The following is a 27,979-nucleotide window of genomic DNA, read 5'->3' as shown; positions in this document are numbered from 1 at the left end:
CTTTATTCAATAAATATTTATTGAGTGCCTTTTGTGAGTGAGGCATATGTGAGACAGCAGCAGTTAATAAGGTAAGTCCCTTGAGCATGCATTCTTAAAGAGAGAAACAAAAACAAGTAAATAAAAAGTGATCAAAACAATTTCAGGTGGCATTAAGTGCTATAAAAAGCAAAACCAAACAGAGTGAAGTGATACTGCCCAAGGGCAGAAGAAGGGATAGAGATACCATTTTTGGTTGCAGCCAGAACTACCTAATCTCTTCAAACCCTGTGGCCTTAAGCAAGTCATTTGTTCATTGTTTTGGTTTCCCCAAATCTAAAATACGATTAGGGATTTTTAACACCTGACAGTCTTTGCTAAGTGATCCAGATTTCCTATACCCTTCATTATCCACCTAGGGGACAGATCTCAACTATTAGTTTTTACAGCCAAAAATGTGATCTTTTGTCCCCACTCTGATTTGTCTTTAACAAAGTCTCTTTTACCTTTATGCAACTATTAATTAATAAGAAACTCTCTGCTAAAACAACTTTTCTTCATTGTGTCTCTCTCATTTACAAATGCAAACTCAGCACCTTCAACAAATTCCTTCCATGTGTCTGCTGTGCTCAAAAAAAAGTAAAAAACAAAACAAAAAATCAGGGGATCCCTGGGTGGCTCAGCGGTTTAGCACCTGCCTTCAGCCCGGGACGTGATCCTGGGGTCCCGGGATGGAGTCCTGCGTCGGGCTCCCTGCATGGCGCCTGCTTCTCCCTCTGCCTGTGTCTCTGCCTCTCTGTGTGTGTGTCTTTCATGAATAAGTAAATAAAAATCTCTTTTAAAACAATGAAACAAAAAACCAGTTCTTTCCTTTGGCAGTGGTTGCTTTATTCATATTATGTTGGTTTTACGTGCGATGCCACAAGCTAACCATCCACTTTGCTTTTAACATTTCTTTGGAAGATTGACTCTTGCTTGCCAACAGATTAGTAAGCAACTATCTGAGGAGTATGAAAGGATTGTCAACCCTGAGAAGGCCACAGAGGACACTAAACCTGTAAAGATCAAGGAAGAACCTGTGAGCGACATCACATTCCCTGTCAGTGAGGAACTGGAGGCTGACCTTGCTTCTGGAGACCAGTCACTGCCCATGGGAGTCCTCGGGGCTCAGAGTGAGCGCTTCCCATCTAACCTGGAAGTTGAGGCTTCACCACAGGCTTCAAGTAAGAAAACAATTGACTGTGATTCTGGGATATCTGCCAATGTCAGCACTTCTGGCATTTTGGAATCAAACTGTGGAGAGGAGAGGAAAAAGTGGGAGGGGGCAAGAAAATAGAAAGCCTAAAAAAACAAATACAGCCTCACTGATCTAGATATGTCAACATTCTTCTTTGTAATTAGTGAAGGGAGGACTAGCACAACTTTACAGGCATTCTTTAAAATAATTCCGAGTTAGGGTGTAGATGCAATAGGTGTTCTATTGTTGAGTACTGGAGCTAATTTAGCTGACCCAGCTGGGTGGGCAGATGTCCCCTTTATCCCGTACTTAGTGTGCTGTATTTGTCTTTCCTTTTTTTTTTTTTTTTATTTTTTATTTATTTTTTTTATTTTTTTTATATTTTTTTTTTATTTGTCTTTCCTGATGCTTGTACTCAGTAAGACAACTTCCACACAGATGAAGGAAGGCTAATTGCTCAAGGCTGTTTGAATAGTTGGGCTTCCTTGCTAGAGTACCCCCAAAAGATTCGACCAGAAAGGGACTGAAATAGGGCTATCCAATCCGACGCAGCTGGCCTTTTCCAGACAGACTCTGTGATCACCCTAGGAACCAGGATACTTGATCCTTCTGTCAGATTGCAAATTAGTTTCGATCCTCAGTTCTACTCAAATATAAATTGTCACTTCATCAATGCACAAATGATACAAGTAACAAATCCTAAACAGAATCAGGCCACATTATTTTTTTAAAACATTTTAAGCTTTTATTTGAGAGGGCGCACACATGTACACAAGTGGGAGGAGGGGCAGAGGGAGAAGCTGACTCCCCACTGAGCTGGGAGCCCGATGCTGAGTTTGATCCCAGGGCCCTGAGATCATGACCTAGCAAAGTCAGACACTTAACCAACAGCCACCCAGGCGCCCAAGGCCACATTTTTTAGTGTTGGCCAGAGAGCCTTTCACCATGAAAGAGGTAATAACCACAGAACAGCTTTGCTAGAACAGAGACAGGAGGGCCAAAGAGAAATTGTTACAGATTTAGGAGCCATGACACTCTTCAGCAGTCTAGGAACTGCTGCCAGCATTTTGTAGTAATCGTTAAGTTCATACTGTGAGAGAGGACCGGGGACCCAAACAAAAGGCAGGAAAACAGGACAGCCTTATAGAAGGAAGGAGGGAAAGAAGCAACTTAACACCTGATTAAGAGCCTGTGGTTGTGCCTGCCTTTGGGCCATGAGACAGGGAATCTTTCCACCTACATAGTTTTACTTCCCTGATTTAAGGGAAATGGCTGGTGGGTGAGGTGGGGTTAAAGTAGGGGAGGAAGTGGAAAGCAAAATACTCAGAATACTTAAAAAAAAAAAAAGAAAATACTCAGAATTATTAGTTTTAGGAACAGAGGATGACCACCTAACCTTGACTCCAGTCAAGTAGACTCAGACTGAAGACTGAGCTCAAAGGCTAGGAATCTGCCCCGATGAAATATTTGTCTGCTGTGTTCCAGCCTTGGCTTACCACTGGTTGTATTTTCTTCCATTGCCAGGCACAGAGGTAAATGCTTCCCCTCTTTGGAATCTGGCCCATGTGAAAATGGAGCCTCAAGAGAGTGAAGAAGGCAATGTGTCTGGGCATGGCGTGCTGGGCAGTGATGTCTTCGAGGAGCCCATGTCCGGGATGAGTGAAGCCGGGATCCCTCAGAGTCCTGATGACTCAGACAGCAGCTACGGTTCCCACTCCACTGATAGCCTCATGGGGTCCTCCCCTGTTTTCAACCAGCGCTGCAAGAAGAGGATGAGGAAAATATAAAAGGTAAAGGGGAGACTTTCTCTCCAAGCTTCATGTATTACATTTGTTTCCATAAAAGGTGACGTGACTCTTACTCTGAAACACAGTGAACTTTCCCGATTTCATTGGAGCTGACTTTAACCAATTAGGTTTGCGTTTTACTTTTACAGCTAGTTTTTGTAGTTTTCTACAACCAAGCCACCTTTCACAGACACTTCACAATACCGGGATGGTAACCGGGAGACCAATGCACTGTCCCGGACTGTTGTCTTTGCACAACTGAGAAGAATCCTGCTGCTTGGCTCTATATTGCAGGGATATCGTACAGATTGAGATTCTTATCAAACCTCAAAGCTATGCTTGAAGAGATTCACAAGTAAATATATGCTGATGTTAAATGTCAGTGTTTTCACTGAACTTGCTTCACTTTGGGGCCAAATCATTGGGAACCTGGTACTAAAACCTAACAGGAAATAGCTAATCCCCCTTTATCGATCAGTAGTCTTTCTGAAACACGTTTTGCTGTGCATGATGTCTCACAAAACCAGGGGTCTGTGGTGTTTCTTCAGACAGCCCTCATCTCGTCTGCGTCGTTTCTTTTTTGTTCAACTAAGCTTTACCCCTCAAACTCACGACCCCAGGTTCAAGAGTCACGTGCTTTCCTAAGCCAGCCAGGCGCCCCTCTTCTTCGTTAGACTTCACTCCATCTACCCTTATTCTGTCATTTTCTTATTTTTCCATTCAGATTTTTAAAAATATTTTACCATGTATGTTTCCTTCATTTTCTGCATTGGGAACAAAGCAAACAGGACCTGTCCAAGGACAGACTGGTGCTAGTTACATTTGTTGCATCTACTTGGCCGTCAGAGGACAATAGTCCATCCCTTTACCAGAATTCAGCATCTGCACTGTGCTCCTGCTGGCTAGGCAGCTAAAAGGCTAGCGGTACACATCTCTCTCCTTTACATCATGTCTTCAACCTTACATTGTTACCCATCACAGGATCAGCCCTGCTTGGCATCTGATGGTCTCAGTCATTTGTTTATTAAGTGAATGATTAGCACTGGAATTGTTAGCGGTAATTAACAAATGTGTGCTTTATGCCTTGATAGCGGGTACCAGCATTTAAGTACTGCTCAAGTTTGCTTTCCGGGTGCAGAATACCAGTCTTTTGAAATCTGCACACTCTTTTAAATGACCAAAATCAATGCACAGCTTTAATTAGTATATTCCTGAATGCCTTAAATGTCTGAGGCACTGAGAACAAAGATGAATGCAGGGTAACCTAGGTAGCTTTCAGGCTGTTAAGCATCTCACTTTGACTCAGGTCATGATCTTGCGGTCCTGAGATCAAGCCCCGAGTCTGTTTTTCTCTGCCCCTCTCCCCACCCAAGCGCGCACATTCTCTAATAAAAACTTAAAAAAATCTCAGATAATTTATAAATTTGCTAATTGCACAATCCTGAACACAATTCTCTAAACTCCCATCCACACCTAGCTTCATCTTTCCCTATTTATGAAAGCAGATATCAGGCAGTTTCCATAAAGTAGTCATCTAGCATTTAATTCATTCAGTTGGCAGACACTTATTGAACACCAATTATGTATTGGTTTTTGTACAAGGTATACAAAGATAAGGAAGACTTTCTCTCTGTCCTTATAAAATAGAGCTTAAGGAATAGGGCTTTTTTTTTTTTTTTTTTTTTAAGTAAGCTCCACACCCAGTATGGGGCTTGAACTTACGACCCTGAGACCAAGACCTGTGTTGAAATCGAGTCAGATGCTTAACCAACAGAGCGACTCGGGCACCTCCAGACAAATTATTTTTTAAAGAAGTATTCAAAGGCACTAAAAGGGGAAAACCAAGTATGTTCAGAGTCTTGCTTTGCAGATGGTTTCCTTTTGAACCGTTCAAAGTTTTAGCCTAGTGGTTTCTAGATATAGAATATTGAAATTAATATCTCTAAGTATAGATACCTATAGATCGATATAGGCTTATAATCGACAGGTATAGAACACTGAAATTAATACTTAATGGCAAAATAAAATACTTTTTGGAATATTTACATTGGAGAATAGGCACCAGATGGTTAAGGTTAGGTACTCTGATATAGCAGGTCGTTTTGAGATACTGGAGATTCTCAAGGCCTGGAACTGTCACAGGCTATGGTAGTTAGGGCAGTGGTTCTCAAACTTCATGTACATGGGAATCCTCTGAAGGACTTATTAAAACAGATTTCTAGGTCCCACACCCACAGTTTCATTCAGATCTTGAGTGTTGTGTCTCTAACAATTCCCCAGGTCATGCCGATGCTTCTGATCCAATGACCACACTTGAGAACCACTGAATTGGAGTACAGGTTAGGCAGGGATAAACTTTCCTGAGAGAAACGCAGTTTTACTGTGTCCTGTGAAGAATGTGGAGGCAGGGCAAACCCTACCAAGGTCATTATTTATATATGGAATATGCACCTGACCCAAATCCATGGCCTTTGAGTAAATTACAAAAGATACTTTGCCTTAAGGTTAATGTATAATACAAACGGTGCCTGGCTCTGTATCAGTTACTTGGTTTATTTACAAGAGAGACTTTAGTAAACATCCCCTCTTTTACTGAGACAGGTTTGGACACGTGGCTTTAAACCTCTGTGTTGAATAGAAGCGAACCTACTTGCAATTACATAATTTTCTTATTTGAAATTATGACAGGCAGACTTAAAGTTAAAATTTAAAACTCTTTATCCAAGTCACCATCCAAAGCAGGATTCTTATTCATTAATCCTATGTTTTGCTCACCTTCTTCAATGAACCTGTTATTCTACAATGAGGTACTTCGTGTGAGGCACCTTTTGTAGCCAACATTGACTGGTTGCCAAGCAGACTGCTGCCACCCTGGGAAGCTCATGATTCCTCTCGCCCTTTCTGCTAAAAGGAGGGGAATTCATGGTACAGGGTCAAGGGCAAGACGGGAGAGTAGAATACAGATCCAGCCTAATAGAGATTTGAGGTGAATAGTAAGTTCTCTCTGTTCCATCCATCAGCAGCAAAAGTACTTAAGTTGAAATGATAAAACGTGAAGCCTGTTAGGTCCAATGGTCTTGTATCCCTGGCTGCATCTGAGTCAAATTTCCCTATAAGAGAAACACTGCTACTCTGAACAAAATTGTCCTTTATAGTAGCCCCCATCAGAGGTTAGGATAGTTCCTTCAGGGTTCCAAAATTTCAGACTTCTAGAAACTACTTGTTGTTTCTCTTCCAGTACTGTGCCATTGATTCTTGCATAAAATTCTGGAATGCTGGCTCTTCACGGCTTTCCTCTGTAACTGCAAGGAAAAAAGGTCAATTCTTAACTTTCCCATTAGAAAGGTATCAGATAATGGTAGATTAGAGCTGCTGTCACTAATCCATCAGAAACAGTACTCTGCTTCTAATAAACTAAGTGTTTACTTCTCCCAAAGAAGAAATATCTTCTACAAGCATGCTCTATTTATCATGTTGCCCAAAACGTACAATTTCTTTCATCTATGAGTGGGGAGAATACCTCCCTCATAAAGTAACTAAAATGAGGTCCTGCTCCTAGGTATTTTTAACCAAGAGAAATATATACAGCAGCTTTATTCGTAACAGCTAAAATCTGGAAACAACCCTAATGGCAATCAGCTGATGAATGGATAGACCACTCATGGTAAAAGGCATATCATGGCATATTATTATTCATCGGTAAAAAGAACATACTTCTGACACAAGGATGGACTGCAAGAGCATTACACTGACTGAAAAAAGTCAAACGCGAAAAGCTAAAACACTGCGATTCCAATTATACAACATTCTAGAAAAAAGCAAATTACAGGAATAGGAATCAGATTAGTGATTGCCAAAAACTAAGTGTGCAGAAAGGGAACTGAATAAAAACAAGCATGAGGAACTTTTGGGGGTGGTGGAAGTATTCCGTATCTTGACCTATGTTGGCTGTTACTAATGCACATATATTTGTTAAAATTCAGCAAACTAAAAACTCTTAAAAAGGGTGGGCTTTACTGTTTGTAAATTATACCTCAATAAGTCTGAGTCAATGAGCCATTTGATGTTAGCATCCAGCATACTGGACGGCAAAGAGAGGTTTGCTCTTGGTCGTAGCTAGAACCGAAAAATGTTTCAAGAAACGGATTCTGATCACAGTCCATAAACTATGCCAGATGGAACCCTGCTGAGGCCACCTTATGCATTCTTGCCCCTCACGCCCTAAGTGTTCTTTTTTTTTTTCTTTTTTTTTTTAAAGATTTTATTTATTTATTCATGAGAGACACACAGAGAGAGAGGCAGAGACACAGGCAGAGGGAGAAGCAGGCTCCATGCAGGGAGCCAATGCGGGACTCGATCCCGGGTCTCCAGGATCACACCCTGGACTGAAGGCGACGCTAAACCGCTGAGCCACCCAGGCTGCCCCTCACCCCCTATGTATTCTTAAGAGAGTATTTACAGAAAACAAAAATTCTAGATTTCTCAAATGGATTTCGAGCTAAAGATGAGAAGACACAAGACTAATTAAAAGCCTGTAATGAGCTCAATGTTGACCGTTCAGTAGAGGCCAGGAACTCTCAATACATGAACTCTTTCCTGCTGCTATATCCAATGCCATCTCTTCTCTCCCCTATCACTGGCTGCATGTGTAAGGTTTCTCTGCATAAGAAGCTCCCGAGCAAACATGATGGGGATGAGCAGCTACTCTCTTCATGAGCCACTTCAGCCACCTCTCACCTCTGTGATCAATATCATCAGTATCACTGTCGGCTTCGTCATCCTCTTCATCCAAAGTTCCCCGAGTCAGGATCAAGTCAGAAGGGTCAAGTGCAGGAGATAAGCTGTCTACAGAGAAAACACCAATCAGTAGCATGTCATGAACCTATATGTCCTCAAAAAGATGATTCTGATTCAGTGACTATGGTTATAAATTGGCAGGATGAAAGTGGTCGTGATAAATATAAATGCAGGATTTTACCTTTTCTAAATGTATTATTGTTAATACCACTTAACTTTTACAGTAGTATAGTTCACAAAATGCTTCCAGGATCCCCGTAACCCCAAGGTGCTCTTTTTAAGCTGAAGAAAATAATTTTCAAGTAGCTTGCCCTCTTTCATTCTTACTAGCTCCTAGAAGAGGCTATAGTTTTTCTTATGAAGACTAAGGACATCTGAGCAGATGCAGTGTGCTGGGGAGTCAGGGTAAAGGAAGATCCAGATGGAAATTTAAGTTCTGAGGGTCTGAAGAGAACAGATGGTAAAATGGCAGGCAGCAAAGGAGCCCAGATATTATTCAAGAAAAAGAGGGAAGGAGGAAAATGGGAAACTGAATCTACTCTTAGAGACTAATTTCCTACTCCGAGAAACTCAACTAGGGCTAAGTCCCAAGTAAAGTCGAATTCAGCCTGCGAGGGTTGGGCTTTACAAGAACCTCCATGATGCCACATATCCTAGAGCCTTCAGGAGGCTCGTCAGAGAAAAGTCAGCTGGGGATTGAGGAGGCCAACAGTGACAACAGCAAGAGACACAGATCTCTGGGGGCCTGCGGCCCTGAAGACGGACGGTGGCATGGCGTGTTAACAGTCAGAGCTTCAGTCGGTGCCTAACTATACTTGGGATGCTCCCCCAATAATTTACTGCAAGTCTTCAACCTTTAACAGGTTATCTGAGTGTGAAAGACCTTTTGCAGCAGATTGAACACTTACTGCTTCACATATTTTTTTAAGATTTTTAATTTATTTGTTCATGAGAGACAGAGAGGGAGAGAGAGAGGCAGAGACACAGGCAGAGGGAAAAGCAGGCTCCATGGAGGGAGCCTGACATGGGACGAGATCCCAGGTCTCCAGGATCATGCCCTGGGCTCATCAGCTCAACCGCTGAGCCACCCAGGCTGCCCTGCTTCACATATTCTTGAGTGATTCAAAGGAGCGCAGCACACAGATGCTTATGTCGCTGAGGTGTGCGAGGATGGCCAGGCCAGTTCACTTAACTGGGAAACGAGCCACAGTCCAGCACCTCCCCCTCCAAGCTGCTTTGCATTGACTATCGAAGATACAGCAACAGCTTTCATGAGTAGTACTTCATTCCTTAAAGGTCAGTCCATCCATAAGTGTGGATGGGTGGGGGTGCATACATACGAAATATGAGCGCCAATCTAGAAGCCCCTAAGAATCAATGACAAAATGAATTCAAACAATAAGAAAATACAGGGGCGCCTGGGTGGCTCAGTCAGTGGAGTGCCCGATTGTTGGTTTCAGCTCAGGTTATGATCTCATGGGTCATGGGCTCAAGCTCCACACTGGGCTCCTCACTCTGTGTTGAGTTCATAAACTGAGCTGAAACCAAGAATCGGGCGCTCCACCGACTGAACAACCCAGGCGCCAGCTTCCAATTCTTTCTTCCTCTCCCTCCCCCTCTGCCACTCCCACCTTATGCGCTTTCTCAAATAAACAATCTTTAAAAAAATTTAAAAACAAAAAAATTCACAAAAGGGGCAAAATAAAAAGACTAATATATGGAAATAAAACACCTTCATATACACAAACACAACCCATTACAAGATACAATGGTTCAGAAAATCCCATTTCAACACTAGAAGAAGATAAAATCCTTGGAAAATTTTAACAAGAACTATGCAAAAATCACATGAGGAAGAAATTCCTGAAAAATACAAAAGTACACTTGAAAATATAAACATAGTCCTTGTTCCTGGATAGGGGGACTCAATAGGACAACTGTCAGTTTTCCCTATATTAATGAACATAATGCAAGACCAATAAAAAATACCAAAAAGTTTTGTTTTTTTTGTTTGTTTGTTTGTTTGTTTTTTTAGCAAGCTAAATTAGTTGATGCTTAAGTTCATGTGGAAAAATAAACATGCAATAGCATAGGAAATGCTAAAAAAGAAAAATATGAAAAAGGACTAGCCAAAGCAGACATTAAAACATTCTATAAAGACCCTAGATAATTATAACAGTGTGGTACAGACCCAGACAGTCCAGAAGAATAAGACAGGGAGTCCAAAAATATACCCAGGTACACATGGAACTTTAGTATTCCATCTCAGATCACTGGGGCAAAGGCAGACTTTTTGAGAAATAGGGCAGGTACAACTGTTTATAAAAAAGGTAACACAGACCTATACTTCACACCATCCACAGAAGAAACTCTAAATGGAACGCGGATCTAAAGGCAGAGAACGAGGGCTGCCTGGGTGGCTCAGTCGGTTAAGCCTCTGACTCTTGGTTTCAGCTCAGGTCATGATCTCAGGGTCGTGTGACTCAGCTCCATGTCAGGCTCCATGCTCAATGAAGAGCAAATTCTGTCTCTCCTCCTTTTCCCTCCTCCCTCTTTGCTCCTACCCCCTACTCACACTGGTACGTTTTCTCTCTCTCTCTCTCTCTCTCTCTCAAATAAATAAAAATCTTTAAATGTAGACAATGATTCCATATTAAGTACTACAATAAAACGTGAGTGAATTCCTCTTTAACACAGTATAAGTAAGGGATTCCCAATTATCACTCAAGATCCAGATGCAGTGAAGAGAAGGCAAGTAAATTTGACTACATCAAAACAAAACAAAAATTTTCACCAGGAAAAATAACACCATGGACAAAGTCAAAAAACGAGCGACAAACAGCGAGAAAATATTTCCAACATGCATCACAGAAAACGATACTATCCCTATTAGATTAATGGATATTAAAATTAGTGGGTAAACATGTGAGAATTAAAAGGACATTCGTAGGGTCTCAAAGCATCACCCACAAAATACTTATCAAGGGAAAAATAACTTTTCATAGAAAAACCTGGCAGACACCACTTTGAGTACTTAAAATTAACATCACCAACAATGGGACAAATCAACATCATGTGTCTCCTGATGTGATGCATGGAAAAGTCACAAATTCCACTTCTGTAAAGTTCTGCCAAAAAGGAGCCACCTGAATTGAGTCCTGAGGGAATATCAGTCAAACCCAAGCTGAGGAACATCCTATAAAATATCTGTCCCACATACTTGCAAATTATCACTGCTGTGAAACACAAAGTCTAAAGAAACATTCCAGATTAAAGGAGAGAGAGACAAGACAACTAAATGCAACGCAGATCCAGGATTTTCTCCTGCTGTACAGGGCAAACAGCTACACCTAAATAAGGATTACACACTATACGACAGTAGCAGTGTTCATTTCCTAATTTCTAGTAATGAGCTTATACAAAATATCCTTGTTTTAGGAAATACAGACAGAAGTATCAAGGATGATATTGAAAAATAAGTGTATAACTTACAGGACTCTGAAAAAAGGAACATGTTTTGTTTACAAATGTATACTTATATACAAAGTCATACATCATGAGAAGAAGACAATGAAGCAACGTGGTAAAATGTTGACATTTTGTGAATCTGGTTGAATGCTACATAGTAATAATTCTACTAGCCACACAATTTTTCTGTTAATCTGAAAGTAGGTCAAAATAAACAGGAAACAAGGGAGGAGAGTGGAAGGCAAAAAACGTATTTAAGAAAACTGAGTGGGGGGATGGGGTAACTGGGGGACAGGCGTTAAGGAGGGCACTTGATGTGATAAGCACTGGGTGCTATTATGCAACTGATGAACCACTAAACTCTACCCTCAACTTCCTAATACACGGTATGTTCACTAATTTAGGTAATTTAGGTTTTTTGTAAAGTGTTTAAGAAAATAGAGAAGACATCAAGTATCTAGCTGAAGTAAAGCAAAACCTACCTGAAGAGGAAGAACTCAAAGAGGTATAGTTAAATACAACGTCCAGTTTACCTTTGCAAATCACACACAAAACAAAAGCAGTAGAATAGATAAATACATTGATCAGTCTCAAACACATTATATTTTTATCCTTTTCTCGCTCTTAAACAGAAGTTATCTTCCTGCTCAGTGGAAATACGCACATCATCCTTTCAGTTCCTAACACCAGGAGACCCTCCAGTACCTGTGGCAGTCCCTGTGTCCAAGGCTACAGAGCCCATATCTTTCCGAAGGCGTTCCAGTTGTTCCTTCTGATGCTGGCTCTGTGCATTGGCCTGTACACACAAAGAAAAATATCTTCATATTAAAAAAGGAGTCCTAGGGGGTGCCTGGGTGGCTCAGTCCGTTAAGCATCTAACTCTTAATTTCGGTTCAGGTCATGATCTGTGTAGCTGAGCATGGAGCCTGCTTAAGATTCTCCCTCCCTCCGCACCCTCCCCACCCAGGTAACACCCTCTCTCTCTACAAAATAAATATAAATCAAATAAAATCTTTAGGGAAAAAAAAATAGGAGCCCTGAATTAGACGCCAGACTTGTAACAGGAGATGACTAAGTATACACACAAACACTAGAGGCTATTTAGACATTGAGGCAGGTAAGAGATAACAGATACAGAAACACCAAGCAGTGTGGATCAAGATAGCACAAGTTCAGACTGGAGGGCTCTGCAGAATGAATTAGGGGTTGCAGAAGTTAGTCACAAGAACCCATCAAAAGAACCGTCAAGCAGACTCAGCAGTGATAAGGGGCCCAATGGAGCTGAAGGGGGCAGGCCAAGCGATTATTTGGAATAAGCACTGTGAACCACTTTTTTCTTAAAATTCTATAACCAGCTCTTAAATGCAGCTTAGAGTAGGAGTGGGGTGGGGCCCAGGAAGTGCTTAGCAAATCTAACAGGAAAAATCAGACTTTAAGAAATTCACATAAAGAGAAGAAAAACAATTAAGGGGCCCTCCTGCATCTAGACAGCACACATACAGGTTTACTAATTTAAAATAACAAACACGTAGAACATACACTGATAGCCCCCCAAAAAGTATTTATGGCAGGAGGATTAGTGCGTGGTTTAAAGTTCTTTTTTAGTGGCCCAAAACATACACATAGCCTCCTCTCTTACCAGTGACTTCTTCAGACGTTCATATTCAGGACGATACTCCCTGGAGAGAGAAAACACTTTCTAAATTCCTGTGTTTAATAATCTGTCCTGCCCGCCTCCACATCATTTCCATGTTCCTAGGGCTCTGACAGTAACAGAAGACCTTACTTTACTGAATGTTAGATGGAACAAGTCTTAGTCACTGATATTCTATCCCTATGGAATTAAAAGTCAAAGTGCTTGTCCCCACTCTGAAACCAGCAAAGAGACAAAAAACTGCTGGCCGGGAAAGATGAACTCTGTGGAGTTCATGTCTGATGAGCTCATCATTTGTTTGGATAAACACAGTGATGAATAAAAGAAGGTAGGCCTGTTGGGCTCAGGAAGCTCAATGTGTAATTATGTGGCTTATCTGGGCAACAACAAAAGGGTCTGTCCTGAGGCTTTGGTAACACACAGAAAGACCCCTTCTCTGATGAATCAAAATCAAAATAATGTGTCTAAAAATCACCATGTGGTTGTTAGAATCTTGCTAACAAATGAAGCCAAAGGAAGCCAATTATCATGCCACCCCCCAAGGAAAGTGTTCGGATTACATTTTCCTTTAAGTAAACAGAATTCCAGTATTAACCTGATAACAGTAACAACAATCCTTTATCGTAAAATGTGCTTGCTATGTGTCAGCCATTATACTAGGTGCTTCAGATATATTTTCTCAAATAACGCTCACAACCTTAACAATAAAATGCTACTATCCCTGATGTACAAATGATGAACACCTGCTAAGGCCACCCATTTATTCAGTGGAGAAAACAGAAATCCAACCCATGTCTGTCTGACTCCACAGGCTATGTTCTTAATCCAGGGTCAGCCAATGTGGCAAACAGGCCAAATCATGCCTATTTTTGTAAATAAATTTTATTAGGACACAGCCATGCCCATTCGTTTGCAAACTGTTTACGGATGCTTTCGCCCTACAATGACAGTTGAGAGTTGCAACAAAGATCGTAAGGCCTACAAAAGCCTGAAATATTTACAATCTGGCTTTTTGCAAAAAAAAAATGTCTGGGGCGCCCGTATGGTTCTGTCCGTTAAGCATCTGCCTTCAGCTCGGGTCATGATCCCAGGGTCCTGGGATCAAGCCCTGCATTGGGCTCCCTAATCAGCGGGGAGCCTGCTTCTCTCGCTCCCTCTCTGCCTGCAGCCTCCCCTGCTTGTGCTGTCAAATAAGTAAATAAGATCTCTTAAAAATTTTTTAAAAAACAAAAAATGAAAAGTCTGAAGACTCTTGCTCTTAATCAGTAAATACAGTGAAAGTTGTACACTATGTTTAAAGAAGGTTAATGGAGACTTCTTATCCCTAAGTGTACACACACAGATCCAGTACACATCCAAATGACAAATATAATACCTACACTGTGAAACCCAAATGCTTTGCCTGGCAAAACTGCTATCGTATCAGATTGTGGGTTACTAAAAATGTCATCAAGAGGATTTTTCCTTCATCCTCACCTTTCATATTCTTCTGCAGCACTGGTGACTTGCACGAAGAGTTCATCTAAGCCTGTACCCAGAACAGCAGACACACCCACCACCTGCCAAAAGCATCAATGCCACTGAGCAAACAACTGTGTATTTTTAAATGGTGTAGATATTATTTTGTTCAAATGTCATAAAATCTTCATAAAAGAAGTTTAGATACCTCAAGAAGTCTCAGGCAAAGGGTGAAGCTAAAACAAAACAGCACACATACTCAAAAGCCATGGAAAGAAGTTTATGGAAAAGAGAAGGCTGGATAAAAAGAAAATTAGGAGAAACACACAGCGAGGCTTCTCATCTATTCCCTGTCAAATCTAACCACTGCTTGTTCTCTATAAAAATTATTATCTTGGGTGCCTGGGTGGCTCAGTCGGTTCAGTGTCTGCCTTTGGATCGGGTCATGGTCCAAGATCCCGGGATGGAGCCCGGCATTAGGCTCCTTGCACAGGAGGGAGTCTGCTTCTCCCTCTCCTGCCCCTTCCCTTGCTCATGTTCTCCCTCACTCTTTCTCTCAAATAAAATCTTTAAAAAAAAAATTAGTATCTCAATGCCTTTGCTTGAGCAATTACCATCCTCCCTGCCATCCCGACTCACATTTGCTTATGTAAATCATACCCTTCCTTCAAAGCATACCTCTAATGCTATATCCTCCAAAATCCCTCATTTCAAGAGTGATCTGCCCCTCAGCAGCATCAGGCCCAACCTCCAATCTTAGTAAGATCTTTACCACAATATATTATGTTTCAATTCTGTATGTACCCTTCTCTTTGAACTAGATCATAAACTCTGAAGGTAGGGTCTTTATCTTATTTATCTTCTTTTTTTTTTTAAGTAAATATCCAATGAGGGGCTCGAACTCATGACCCTGAGGTTAAGAGCCAGCCATGGGGTACCTGGTTGGCTCAATAGTTTGGGCATCTGCCTTCGGCTCAGGTCATGATCTCAGGGTCCTGGGATAGAGGCCCATGTCGGGCTCCCTGTTCGGCAGGGAGCTGGCTTCTCCTTCTCCCTCTGCCCTTCCCCCTGCTCATGTGCGCTTATTCTCTCTCTCTCAAATAAATAAATAGAATCTTTAAAAAAAAAAAAAAAAAAATAGCCAGCCACCTCTACTTTATCTTTTAAACTTCCAGTTTTAAAACTGGACAGCAACATGCAAAAGAAGAGGTGGGAAAAACCTCCAATTTTTAATAAGTAATGCTTTAAATGCTTTGTGAAAATACCAAACTTCTTTTCTAAGATAGGTTCAACGCCAGCCCTATGGTTAAGAGAATGTCTGAAGGGACTGTCAGTATAAGCAGAGGAGAAAGTTTACCCTAAGTGAGCTGTAAAACTCATCCAACACCAGGCTCATTGAACGAGTCAGGTTACTGACATATGTAGTCTCTTGATTCAAGGCATCTTGGAAAGCTTCAAAATCTTGCATCCATTCCACTGCAAAGCTGTGATCAATGATGTCAGTCTGTACCAAACAGAAGACAATTATCAGCAATCAGAGGTGTGTTTAGATACCAAACAACGTCAAAAAATTTTTAATTACATGCCAACCACAAAGCAATTATTCGTATTTTTTTTTCTCTGCTTCTCCCATTTCCTCCTCCACTACAACAAACCATAAAGGACCACGGCTACTGTAAATAAATGAACATATGTGTTCTCTTGGTTGAAGCCGACCCTTCACTATCCACTGCCAAGTGACCATGACCACAGTAGATGCCAGCACATTCTAGGCTCTGAAGTCATGTACTCTCTTGAATCCTTGCTGTCGACTCAAGAAAAGTGAAGTTTTCTGTTTTAATTGCTCTGCCAATTAACAAGCAGTCCCTCCCCCATATACATAGTTGTGATTCTGAGGGATAACCTATACACTATGATTGAGGGGCTACTCTATCCAGTTTTAAATTACTCTGAGGAGAGCCAGTAATAAATATTCATTTAATTCGACTGAATCTTTTTCCTACAAACGCTCATGACTTTGTTTCAGTTAAGTTTGAATCTATTCTCCGACATGTGAAAATCCTCACCTACCCAAACCCCTAAACCTTCCAATAACACAAGGTTCTGATGAAAAAGAAATACTAAACCACAAAAGGAAGGAACCACTTACTTTATTCATAACCACAATGAAAGGCAGCTTGGTTTTGTACAAGATGCTGAAAATCAAACATCAAGACGTTATCAGTGAAAGCACTTAAGCTCTTGCTTACCCAAGTGTCAGTCTGGTAGAACCGAGTAACGAGAACTGGAATGGGTTCAGACGCTACATATAGCTATCCATCCTGACACAGCCCTCACAATCTACTCTCCCAAGAGGAAGAGGTACTTCACCGCTACCATTAGGCAAACAGCACACATACGTTCTCTTTCTTTCTTGGGGTAATAATGCTTTGATATTCATCTGGTTTTCTGTGTATGGTTTTTTAGTCTGGTTGTTTCTACCAAATAATTGTCTCTTTTAAACAATATATATGGAAACAACGCTGTCAGACATCAGATTTCTATTTGGACTACAATTTATTGCATCTACCAAGAAGGTATATCCCTAGTCATAGGAGAAGGCACAAATGCTGGTGATGGCTTTTATGTATCCACCAAATCAAATTCTCTCAAATTTCATAATAATTTCCCTTGCTCTATGTCGAATGCACTCACATACCCTAGTAAGCCATGTCTCTCTGTCCGTAATGACACCAAGTTGGGGCAAACTTGTGCTTTTTGGAATCATAGATAAATCTCTTTATTCACAATCTCTCATTTTATAATTTAAGTCTACATGTCATAACACAGAAAAGGAACATTTAGATCAGAGGGCTCTATTCTATTTAGACTCGTTTCATTCAACTGCGAGCAACTACCAAAAGGTTCGTGTTCATACACTACCTGTTTCTGTAACAAGCAAAGGGGGAAGATGAGAAGCTGGTCAAAGAGAATGCTAACACATATGCCTCTTTTCTCATCTAATCTCTCCCCAGCTCACAACTACTAAACTGAGGGGCACATCTGAATGAGCACAAATCCAGGTTGGTAAGCACTCAGGACTCAAATATAAAAAAGAAAAGAGGAGGCCTCCTACCTTGATGTAATACCATGGCCCACCAACAATCCATTACCTGCAGGCATAGAGCATATTGGACATGAAGGTCACTGGATTGGTACTTCTTGATGTATCCATGACGTATATGACAACTGTGGGAAATGAGGATGCCTAAAGCCACAAAATAATCACAGCCTTAGTCAAAGGACTCATGACCTATCTCCAAACTCTTTTCCCACCTTCCTTAGCAAGGGAAAACCACTTTAGGCAGGGTGCCAAGAGCTTCCACAACTAACTTCCCATATAGCATCCCACTCAATAAAAACTGCTTAACCAGTTTAGCTCTCCAGTTAGTCTAACAAGTCCTTGAATACTCACCAGGGCTTCAGTGATGATTGTCCCAGAAGCTGACCACGTGAAAACCTCAATCTGTCCAGGTGTGTCAATCAAGACATATCTGTATCAAGAACAACCATTCGAGAAGTATCACACCTGTGAAATACTGAAAGATATTCCAGCACACGTAACACTGAACATCTGCTTATCCAAGAAGAAATAACCTCTTCACACTGTCAAGTCTAACTTCCTCCCACTGCCCTTAAAACATATACTACCTGTCCAGTATTCATGATACCAGGCAGGAGTAGCAGTCTACAAATTGCTGCAAATTATCACAGAAGAAACTATGATCGTTTTAGAAACACACTGTGTTAAAAATGAGAGATAAACAAAACCAGAAGGCAAATCCCTTGGGGAACCATCTGGTTTCTTGGGGTCGTGGTGGGGGGGTTGAAGGAAGGTTTTGAATTCTCTATAATGAGCATATAGTCTTTTATTTTTTTTAAAGATTTATTTATTTCTTCATGAGAGACACAGAGACATAAACAGAGGGAGAAGCAGGCTCCCTGCGGGAGCCCGATGCAGGACTCAATCCCAGAACCCTGGGGTCACAACCTGAGTCAAAGACAGACACCCAACCACCGAGCTACCCAGGCGCCCCTGAAGATTTATTTTTAAACAAGGGTTAGAAAGGTACTTCAGAGATTTTAATGCCAACAAATGTGTTTTCCCAAGAGAAGGCAGGGAGACAACTGAATTTGGACAAAGTCTTAAAACACCTCCTGGGAAGCCGTGGGCATATATGACAGTGATTGGGGGTAGGATACTATTGAATTTAGCTCATCACTGTAGAGCATCTTAATGATTTCTTTTGCCCACCTTTTTGTTTCACTTCTAATGGTTTCATCTCTATCTACACCCTTTCAGAGCCCGATGGTATCCTGAAATCCTTGAGACACGTCAACTACAGAGTAATAAACAGGTGTTAAGCCAAAAGCACTTACTTAGACATGTTCTGGGCCTTCTCAATAAATTTCATCACCTGAAAGAAAAAAGATGCCAATTAAAAACAGGATCCATCTTCAATACAAAAATCACCGTTTCCAGGGCGGCCCACCTTATAAGCAACTATCAACTACTGAATCTCTAATCTCTGTTCTCAGTCTTAGGACACCAACTAATAAACTCCATGAACTAAGGAAACACAGTCACATCAGCAGCACTGACACACCCCAACACCCCAGAGTGTACTGCAGGGTCCTGAGAAGCTGAAGACGATCTCTCACTTTCGGGTCATATCTCTTAGTACTTTGGTATAAAATGTTTAACAGCCTGTCTCTTGGAGTGACATGAGGGTAAAAAATTCATGATTACAAAACACCACTCTTGTAGAAGTAGGAGAAAAACCTAAACAGTGACAATTTATCTGTCACATGTAAAAAAGCCCCATTATCTTTCCATTCCATGCCTGCTACCCCTCCCACTCCCCAATCCTTCCCTCCATCCTCAAGGTGACACTATAAGCCAAGATCAAGAAAAGAACCTAGATTTTTGTTTTATTGGCCATCACCAATATTAAATGTGAAGTGTCTCACAATACTGATTATCCTGTCATAACTTACTTCTCTATCAAAATGTTTACTTATTTTCCATATGTATATCCAGGTTTATTGCTCTTCTTTCCCAATGTGAGCAAGCTAGGCATTCAAAAGTCAGAGGTTTTTGGGGATCCCTGGGTGGCTCAGCAGTCTGGCGCCTGCCTTTGGCCCAGGGCGTGATCCTGGAGTCCCAGGATGGAGTCCCACATCGGGCTCCCGGCATGGAGCCTGCTTCTCCCTCCTCCTGTATCTCTGCCCCCACCCACCCCCCTCTCTATCAAAAATAAATAAATCTTAAAAAAAAAATAAGTCTGTCATCTGTTTAATAAAAAAAAAAAAAGTCATAGGTTTCTACACAGTCATGTCTATAAAAGTAAAAACAGACATACCTGATCAAATCTGGTAGCAAAGAGATTGAGTGAGGTCACTATACCGCCGTTTGGCCCAAGCCCGTACCTGGACACCAAGTTGAGGATTTAAATTACTTACAGATCAATTTAGGTGATGAAACTCACACTTAGGATATTATTCACACACATAGCACCGTAACCTTAGTGTTCCACAAATGGAAACTGGCAGCTAATCCTTGACTAGTATATACCACACAAACTTAACCTCACAAGGAATTTTCATTATCAACATCTTCCTCATTCCTTTATCATTCTGGGGATGCCTAGGCAAAATGAAGAGATTAAAGTGACCAAAATCTAACAGACAGATGCACTGGCACTGACAGCTTAATGGTATTAGACGCTAAGGTCTTAAAATATCACTGAAGATATCACACTCCTTGCTCTGATCCTCACTGGTCAACCTGCTGATTATTATTGGTCTACCCAGCTACATCTACCTGCAAGGAAAGTACACATTTCATACAGCATGTACTAACACTCAATGCTCTTAAATAAACCTACTCATTTGAGTCTCCCAATCAGAGGAGGCAGTGGCCTCCAGGGCAATACTACTTTGTGGAAGCAAGGCATGGCACCAGCTACCCAGCCTCCCACTCTGGGTGCTTTCTAATTACAACAGCCCATAGTCTAGAAAGATGGTAAGAAAATTGAAACCACAAGGTGTAATAGTCTAATCACCTATAATACCTCTCCTCACTCATCTTTCTATCCTCTTAAGTAAATTGCTTTAAAGCAGTTAAATGCTTTTGCTAGTATATTTCACAAAGAAAATGCAGAATACTCTCAAAGCCACAAAATACAGACAGTAACTAGTTAGGGATGACTCCATGAAGTAGATGCAGAAAAGGATACTGTTTCATGACTTCTTTATACTTCACAGTGTCACGAATATCTGGGAGGCGGGGAGAAGAATTCAATGGAATTTAACACATAGAAACAAGGGAATCCCTGGGTGGCTCAGCGGTTTAGCGCCCGCCTTCGGCCCAGACGTGATCCGGAGATCCCGGGATCGAGTCCCACGTCGGGCTCCTTTCTCCTGCTTCTCCCTCTGCATGTGTCTCTGCCTGTCTCGCTCGCTCGCTCTCTCTCTCTCTCTGTGTCTATCATGAATAAATAAGTAAAAAGCTTAAAAAAATAATCTTACAAAAAAAAAAAAAAACCCCACATGGACACAATATAGTTTGAGACACTCCACCTATAACATCCTTAGACAATGGGCCTCTCAAGTCATCTCTGCTTCCTCTGAGGAAAACAAAAATAAGTTTCTCTCCTGGTATCTCAGTTACTTTTCAAGTCGATTTTCTAAAGTTTTAAGCTAAGGTCACTGAACTGTGATACAGAAAAAAGCAAGATCGTGAAGAGAAGAACGGAAAGGCAGAAAGTGCCCTGCAAGTATCTTCCTACCAACAAGAAGCTGAAACCAGCCTTTCAGGCTTCTCTTGTCTGCATTCTCTTCTACTAATCCCCCCAGCTTCACATTGGTTTCCTTCCTTACTTGGTAACTGGCAAGCAATCCATGAAAAATGTTAGGCTACGGGCTCAGAAGTTATGGTAGAAACAGTCTGAGACGAGGAGAGAAGTTTTGTGTGTGTGTTTAAGATTTATTCATTAACGAGAGAGAAAGAGAGAGAGAGAGAGAGAGAGAGAGAGAAGCAGGTTTCATGCAGGGAGCCTGACGTGGTACTTGATCCTAGGTCTCCAGGATCAGGCCCTGGGCTAAAGGTGGCGCTAAACCACTGAGCCACCTGGGCTGCCCTGTGTTGTGTGTGTTTTTAAGTAATGTAGCCAAGTTGGTTTTTTTTTTTTTCTTCTCTAAGATTTTCTTTAAGATTTTATTCATTTATTCATGAGAGACACAGAGAGAGCAGCAGAGACATAGGCAGAGGGAGAAGCAGGCTCCCTAAGGGGAGCCAGATGTGGAACTCGGTCCCCGGACTCTGGGATCATGCCCTGAGCATGAAGGCAGACACTAAACCACTGAGCCACCCAGGAGCCCCAGGGGAAAAGTTTTATACAACTTAAGTACCTTAGCAGTGATCACACGCAAAGAAAAAGGGAGCTAAATCAAGAAAAAACGTTTATTTCTTACTAACTGCCTACTGGTAGCAAGGGGTAATGCAGACCTGATTTTTCAAAGGGAATTAATGCATCCAGTAATATCTAACTGTCTAAACCTGTCTACCAGCCTACAGACTCTACCAACTATTTGAATTCCATCTTTTCTAAAATTTAGGTGTAACTGACATACAGTATCTTACTAGTTTCAGGTTTACATCATATTGATTCAATATTTTTATAAATTTGAAAATGATCTCCACAAGTCTAGTTACCATGCGTCATCATACAAAGTTATCATACTATTAATTCTATTCCCTAATCTGTAAGTTATATCCCTGACTTATTGTGTACCTGGACGTTTGTACCTCTTAATCCCCTTCACCTATTTCACTCACTCCCAACTCCTCCCTGCTCTGGTAACCAACAGTTTGTTTCTTATATCTGTGAGTCTGTTTCTGCTTTGTTTTTTAGATTCCACATGTAAGTGAAATCATAAGGTATTTGTCTTTCTCTGTCTTGGCTAATTTCACTTAGCATAACATCCTCTAGGTCCATCCATGTAGTCCCAAATGGTAAGATTTCATTCTTTTTTATGGCTGAGTAATTTTACAAAAAACATATATTTATATATATATATTATTTACAAATATATATATATCTTACCAGTCAGATATATATACACACACACATATATATCTTCTTATCTAGTCATCTATCATCAGATAGAAGTCCATCCTTTAAGCAAGAAGATACTAACTTTTTCCCCAACTTCCCAAAATGACCTCTGCTCCTGAACAAGATTTTCCTTTATTAGTATGATTAGGGTCCAAGTAGCTTAGCAGAATTAAGAGACAAAAAATGAGAGGATTAGCACAGTGACAGCCTGAAAATCAGGAAGCTCCTAGATTCTTTTTTTTTTTTTCAAGATTTCAAGATTTATTTATTCATGAGAGACACAGAGACAGAGACAGAGAGGCAGAGACACAGGCAGATGGAGAAGCAGGCTCCATGCAGGTAGCCTGATATGGGACTCCATCCCGGGACTCCAGGATCATGCCCTGGGCCGAAGGCAGGCACTAAACCGCTGAGCCACCCGGGGATCCCAGGCTCCTAGATTCAATCAAGAATCATGACAATGCATCATATTCACCCTTAATTTCTGTCAGAGTCACAGATTTCTCTGGAAGTCTGATGATAACCGGAAACCTTTCCCCAAAACAATGCATATATGCATATCTATGTATATGCCTGTGTCTCTGCCTCTCTCTCTCTCACGAATAAAGAAAATCTTTTTTTTCTTCTTTTTAAAGATTTTATTTATGTATTCACGAGTGACACAGACACGACCCCGGGGGTTGCGTGTCTCCAGGGTCACGCCCTAGACTGAAGGCGGCGCTAAACCGCTGAGCCACCCGGGCTGTCCAAGAAATAAGATGTTTAAAAAATACAAATGAAGTAACAATAGCCTGCCACCCTCGGATCAGAACGAGCGGAGACACGAGAGTGAGAGGTAAGGAAACTAATATACTTAGGGAAAGGAGTCAACAAAGAAAATGGTTTAGAAGTCTTAGGAAATTCAAGGAAAATGAAAGATAGTTTAGAGAAAACGAAAAATGAAAGCATTAGAGATTTGCCCGGCTGGAGGCTTTTGGTTTTCTGAAGAACTTCAGAGTTCTGTTCCAGTTTACTCACCAATATTGGCAGGAAAGGGTACTTCATGTACAGCCGGGTCCAGATTAACCACATAAGGTGGAGAGCCTCGGCTATGCAGATGTCCAGTAAGCCTCTGCAGAGACGCGAGAAGAGCGGTGGAGTGAGGCCGAGGGAATGATAAGGGGCCGAGATTCCTTTATGGATCACAGCTGAAGACTTCTGCACTACGTGTCCCTCCCTCTACCTGAAACGCTCGTCCCCAGGATCCGCCTCCAGCATTCAACTCTCAGGTGAAATGCTTTCTTTTCTTGATCATCCCGCCAACAGGGCCTCCCCTATTGTCGGTCGATCACTTAATCACTTGATTCGTGTGAGGTTTCTCCCCATCACTCCCATTAAAACATCAGCTCCGATAAAGCGGGAACCTTGTCAAATTCGATCGCGGTCTCTCCAGCGCTCGAGACGGAAGAGCCGCGCAAGAAGCCACACCGTAGTAATCCCCACCCAGGGCCTGGGCGCCAGCACCGCACTAACTGCCGGCGACGTGGGAGCCCCCGCCTTCCAGGGGGCGGCAGTGTCAGCGGCAAGACGATTCCAGAACAACGTGGCAAGCTGTAGCAAATACGAACTGAGGGTGCGGAGAAGAGAGCCCTAACCGAACCAGGCTAGAGCCCGAAAAGGCTCGGGGCCGGAGCTGCTGGCGAGGTCCTGAAAGCCCCACGCGGATCCCCTTCAACTCGCGAGCGCGTCCTCGAGGTCCCCCTGGCCTTCCGCCCACCACTGACAACCTCTCGAGCGCACCTCCTACTCCCGCGCCCTGTACGTCACCTGTACAAAGGTGGTCTTCCCAGATCCCGCCATTCCTAACACCAACAGACACACTGGGGGCCGAGGACCCCCCGAAGCCCGCTCCTCAGCGGCCTCCGCGGGCGCCGCCATCTTCCTCGCGCTCCGCCCGCTCCACCATAGAGACGCCGCGCACCTAGAGAGGCTTCCGTGCCGCCGCGGGCCGCAAGGGACGCTAGAGCCTCCGCCGCGCGGCCGGGGAAGGCGGAGGGGCGGGCCTCTCGCCAGAGCATCCTCGCCTCCGGGCCAACCAGGGGCAGGGGCGGGGAAATGGAGGGCAGGGGAGGAAGGGGAGGACCCGGGGGACAGGCGCTCACCGCCGCAACGGAACGAAGGGTCTGGGAGAGACGACGCTCTGGTCCCCAGGAGGGCAAGACGAGATGCGGTCCCCAAGGCAGGGCGCCCCCAGGTCGCAAATGAGGAGAGTGCGCTTCTCCTTCCGCCCCCAAGGAGCGGGGGACGGAGCCGCCGGGGAACTGGCTGCTGGGCCTTATTCGGCAGCCGACGAGGTTCAGGAGCTCAGGGCTGGACAGGCTGGGACTGGGGCGGAGTGCGACCCCGGGGGTTGCTGGGCGGCGCCGACCCCCGGGGAGCACAGAACCGAGAAACTGCGGAAACGTTCCGCAAGGGGGCGCCGCGTCCGCGCGTCGGGGGCCCCTGACTCGAGCGCTCCTTCCTTGGCGGTCCCCCTCGGTGAGCCTCACCGTCGCCTTGGAGACGGACGCTCGGATTCCGGGAGCAAGTAGGTACTGAAAGGGGCGCTTTTCCCTCCACGGAAGTGTCCCCGGATACCGGGAAGGGGCTGGAAAAGCCGGGAAATGTATTGCTGCTCTCGCCCACCTCAGCGGGTCCCGTCGCCCTTTGTGGCTACTGCAGTGTTCAGTGAATCTTAAACTCGAGGTTTCACACCCACGCGCTGCCACTGCTGGCGTCGTTTAAATTCTCTGAACTTGTTTTCTCCTCTCTAAAACGGAGGGAATGCCTTACGGGGGTTGTAGTGAATGCGTGCTTGTAAATTGTAAGCCACATTCATTCATCTCTACCCTGGTGCCTCGCAGAGTGCAGAACCATAATAGGTACTCAAAAAATATTTTCTCATGTGAATTAAAGTATACTTGTGCATTTTGTGTTTACTAAACTTTCATTAAGAATTGATGGGGAGGGGCAGCCCGGGTGGCTCAGCGGTGTGGCGTCGGCCTTTGGCTCCAGGCACGATCCCCGAGTCCCGGGATGGAGTCTCAGGTCAGGTTCTCTGCCTGTGTGTGTGTGTGTGTGTGTCTCTAATGAATAAATAAATAAAATCTTAAGAAAAAAAAAGAATTGATGGGGGAATGTCTTACTTGTTCTTCCTTCAGGTTTGCTAAGGACTCTAGGAGTTCCTCTCCACCGTATCTTAGTTTAATAAATGATTTTTTCAAGCCAGAGAAGCTAAGCAAGTCAGAGATGAGGTTTAAAGAAAAGGCAGTGGTGGAAATGACAAAGCTGAACAACCAAATAAAACAAGCTCAAAGCCAGCAAGAGTCACTAATGGAGGAAACCAAGCAGCTATATGCTGAGAAGTTACTTGTCCAGACTGAAAACAAATTCTTCCTGGAATATCTAACCAACAAAACTGAAGAGTATAGAATGCAGCCTGAAAAGCTGTGGAACAGCTATTTACAAAAAAGTCAGGAGATTGAACAAAGGAGACGAGACTATGCCTCCAAATATGCGAAACAAACTTCAGTGTTTAAAAGGGAGCTTTTGCAGAAGGAAAAGATCCAATGCAACTTAAAGCAGCAGTTGCAGACACTGAGGAAAATTTCACTGTTAAAGGAGAAACAGGAGAGAGAAATCCAGATATTACAGGACGAGAAAAAGAAAACCCCAGCTGAGACAGATGCCAAGAAACAGGAAATCCAGGTCCAGTTACTCCAGGAAAAAGCATTTCTAGAGAAACAACTGAGTGAGCCAGACATGGGGCAGTTGGGAAAGAGGAAAAGAAAGGAGCTTGACGGGAAGGCCCAGGCCTTGGAGTTGGAAGCAAAGCAGTATACTTTTGAGTTCTACCGTGGCATCAGGAGAGAGAACCGGGAGTTACGGAAGAAGTTACTGCAGCAAACTCAGCAGTGCCAGGAGTTGCAAGCTACTAAAAGCCAGTTAGAAAATCAGAAGCAGCAGCTGCAGCTGGAACAGTGGTATGTGGAGGGCTTAATCCGGGCGAGGCAACGATTGCAAAGAAGGCGTAATTGGTGCCCAGGACAGGATGCTCCAAGGACCACATTAACACCTCTGAGTACCAAACCAAAGATTAATCCAAACCAATTCCTAAAATAACACTGCGTAAATAAAGACTGGAGCAAGTATTCTTATAAACCGATGGCTGCATAAACTTAGTTAGGAAGGCTTTAGGATCTCAGATTGCTATGGCAAAGTATCCATCATGATGTGTTAGTGTGAAATATTAGGTGCATTTTTCCAGCAGTACTGCTGGATATTTGTGCCACCAGCTTCCTTTAATTAGATTTTTCCTTAATTAGATCTTGTTAATAAATGGGATGTTCCTCAAATCTCTAGATAACACCATTTCCCAAACACCAGTACATTAAACTAGCTCAAGAGACCACCTGGAGGTAGTGAAAGGAAGACAGTGGTGTGATTTATTTCGTGTGGCCAAGTTAGATTTCTAAGAGTAGCATTTCAGATTGACTTTATATAATACCTTCCTCTCTGTAAACAAACTGCTTATCCTCATGCCTCCTGGCCAGCTCCACACAGAAAAGGGAAAGTGATCAAAAAAAAAAAAAACAAACAACAAAAAAAAAAGGCAAAGTGCTTTTAAGGTCTTTTTCAAGTTTGCACCACTGACCAGGCAGCTGCTTCTATAGTTTTGTCAAGAGTGGAAAAGTAATTTAAGCAATATGTTCATTAAGAGCTAGGCAAAAAAAAAAAAAAAAAAAAACACTGGGCAGAATGACCTTTTGTCTAATGCTCAGCCCCTACAATTTTAGCTTTGAGTAAATTAAGGGAAGAGCAGATATTAGGTCAACTCTTAACTTTTGAAAAACCTTTTCTGTCAAGAAATACATCTAGCATTAATGAGGTAACTGAATGCCTCTACTTATTTCAGGAAAATATGTGAAAAACGTTTTAAAATATTGGGACAACTGTAAAGAGTCTTGTGCCGTCTATTTCCCTAACAACATTCTGAATTCTAAGACAACGAGTAAGATTACTTAAATATAAGTACTTCAGGTTTAGGTCACTTCTACATTTTCTTACTATGTGTGTACCTGATAGTACATTTTGAAATGCCTTTTATAATTAAAAGTGCCTTATATTTATGTCTATTGAGAAGAACAAGCTTTGTGCAGTGGCAGTATCCATCATAGCCAAAGAAGTTTATTGCTAATTTAGAAGAACTGGAAATAATATTTTTAATTAGTAAGACTTTTATGGTAGTTTTTAAAAATTTTTTTGCACTGAGGACATATAGACGGTTAGACTAGTTATTTATTTGCATGCTGAATCCTAGTACAGAAATATAATCCCACATTTTAACATTGCTCCTCTATGGGAAAATAAAGTCAACTTTATGTAATCCAGAAATTGTCAGTGATTAAAAACTTCAAAATAA

The 27,979-nt window shown here is 42.3% G+C and overlaps 3 protein-coding genes across 17 annotated transcripts in view; 2 read left to right on the top strand and 1 right to left on the bottom strand.

The window, feature by feature from the left end:
- Positions 1-19,390, top strand: part of LOC119878758 (STAGA complex 65 subunit gamma) — a 29,337-nt gene extending 9,947 nt beyond the window's left edge. For 4 of the 9 annotated variants that reach the window (XM_038589343.1, XM_038589338.1, XM_038589339.1 and 1 more), the window contains exons 5-6: positions 965-1,202; positions 2,741-4,408. In XM_038589343.1, the coding sequence (XP_038445271.1) occupies positions 965-1,202; positions 2,741-3,003 (501 nt within the window). In that variant the 3' untranslated portion in view covers positions 3,004-4,408. Of the gene's footprint in view, positions 1-964; positions 1,203-2,740; positions 4,414-12,165; positions 12,236-14,417; positions 14,962-17,394; positions 17,443-18,722 lie in introns of those variants that run through there. The other 5 variants (XR_005387120.1, XR_005387121.1, XM_038589341.1 and 2 more) reach the window with 5 other exon arrangements.
- On the bottom strand, positions 846-24,814 carry LOC475707 (GPN-loop GTPase 1). Of its 4 annotated transcripts, XR_005387122.1 has the most exons (16): positions 24,346-24,546; positions 23,557-23,650; positions 20,659-20,698; positions 19,783-19,849; positions 18,800-18,837; positions 17,835-17,913; positions 17,533-17,627; positions 16,530-16,575; positions 15,738-15,884; positions 14,399-14,481; positions 12,908-12,947; positions 11,974-12,064; positions 7,741-7,848; positions 5,779-6,305; positions 2,713-2,975; positions 846-1,272 (listed from the first exon to the last, which is right to left on the bottom strand). XR_005387122.1 is itself a non-coding variant. In XM_038589344.1 (14 exons), exons 1-14 carry the CDS (start codon positions 24,454-24,456, stop codon positions 6,220-6,222), a joined length of 1,125 nt encoding a protein of 374 aa, XP_038445272.1. In that variant the 5' UTR covers positions 24,457-24,546; the 3' UTR covers positions 4,528-6,219. The 4 variants fall into 4 exon arrangements, 3 of the variants coding, with proteins under 3 accessions (XP_038445272.1, XP_038445274.1, XP_038445273.1); XM_038589344.1 differs by lacking the exons at positions 846-1,272; positions 2,713-2,975 and having other exon boundaries at positions 4,528-6,305; XM_038589346.1 differs by lacking the exons at positions 846-1,272; positions 2,713-2,975; positions 19,783-19,849; positions 20,659-20,698; positions 24,346-24,546 and adding an exon at positions 24,681-24,814 and having other exon boundaries at positions 6,132-6,305.
- LOC119878757 (coiled-coil domain-containing protein 121-like) lies at positions 24,645-27,979 on the top strand. 4 transcript variants are annotated; one of them, XM_038589333.1, is made up of 2 exons: positions 24,645-25,105; positions 25,719-27,979. In XM_038589333.1, exons 1-2 carry the CDS (start codon positions 24,744-24,746, stop codon positions 26,677-26,679), a joined length of 1,323 nt encoding a protein of 440 aa, XP_038445261.1. In that variant the 5' UTR covers positions 24,645-24,743; the 3' UTR covers positions 26,680-27,979. The 4 variants fall into 4 exon arrangements, with proteins under 4 accessions (XP_038445261.1, XP_038445264.1, XP_038445262.1 ...); XM_038589336.1 differs by having other exon boundaries at positions 24,806-25,109; XM_038589334.1 differs by lacking the exon at positions 24,645-25,105 and adding an exon at positions 25,116-25,439.

This window comes from Canis lupus, unplaced genomic scaffold (genome assembly GCF_011100685.1).
Source record: "Canis lupus familiaris isolate Mischka breed German Shepherd unplaced genomic scaffold, alternate assembly UU_Cfam_GSD_1.0 chrUn_S1883H2082, whole genome shotgun sequence".
NCBI classification, from domain to species: Eukaryota; Metazoa; Chordata; class Mammalia; order Carnivora; family Canidae; genus Canis; species Canis lupus.
This window is presented reverse-complemented; position numbering and strand designations above follow the sequence as displayed.

What these genes read in the sequence shown, in the direction of transcription:
- LOC119878757 (XM_038589333.1), top strand. Translation starts at nt 24,744, where the DNA reads ATGCGGTCCCCAAGGCAGGGCGCCCCCAGGTCGCAAATGAGGAGAGTG. An exon ending in CGCTCGGATTCCGGGAGCAA is followed by an intron (nt 25,106 to 25,718) that starts GTAGGTACTGAA and finishes TTCTTCCTTCAG; the next exon opens with GTTTGCTAAGGACTCTAGGA.
- LOC475707 (XM_038589344.1), bottom strand. Translation starts at nt 24,456, where the DNA reads ATGGCGGCGCCCGCGGAGGCCGCTGAGGAGCGGGCTTCGGGGGGTCCT. An exon ending in AAGGCCCAGAACATGTCTAA is followed by an intron (nt 17,914 to 18,799) that starts GTAAGTGCTTTT and finishes TTCTTGATACAG; the next exon opens with ATATGTCTTGATTGACACAC. An exon ending in TCATTGTGGTTATGAATAAA is followed by an intron (nt 15,885 to 16,529) that starts GTAAGTGGTTCC and finishes TGTTTGGTACAG; the next exon opens with ACTGACATCATTGATCACAG.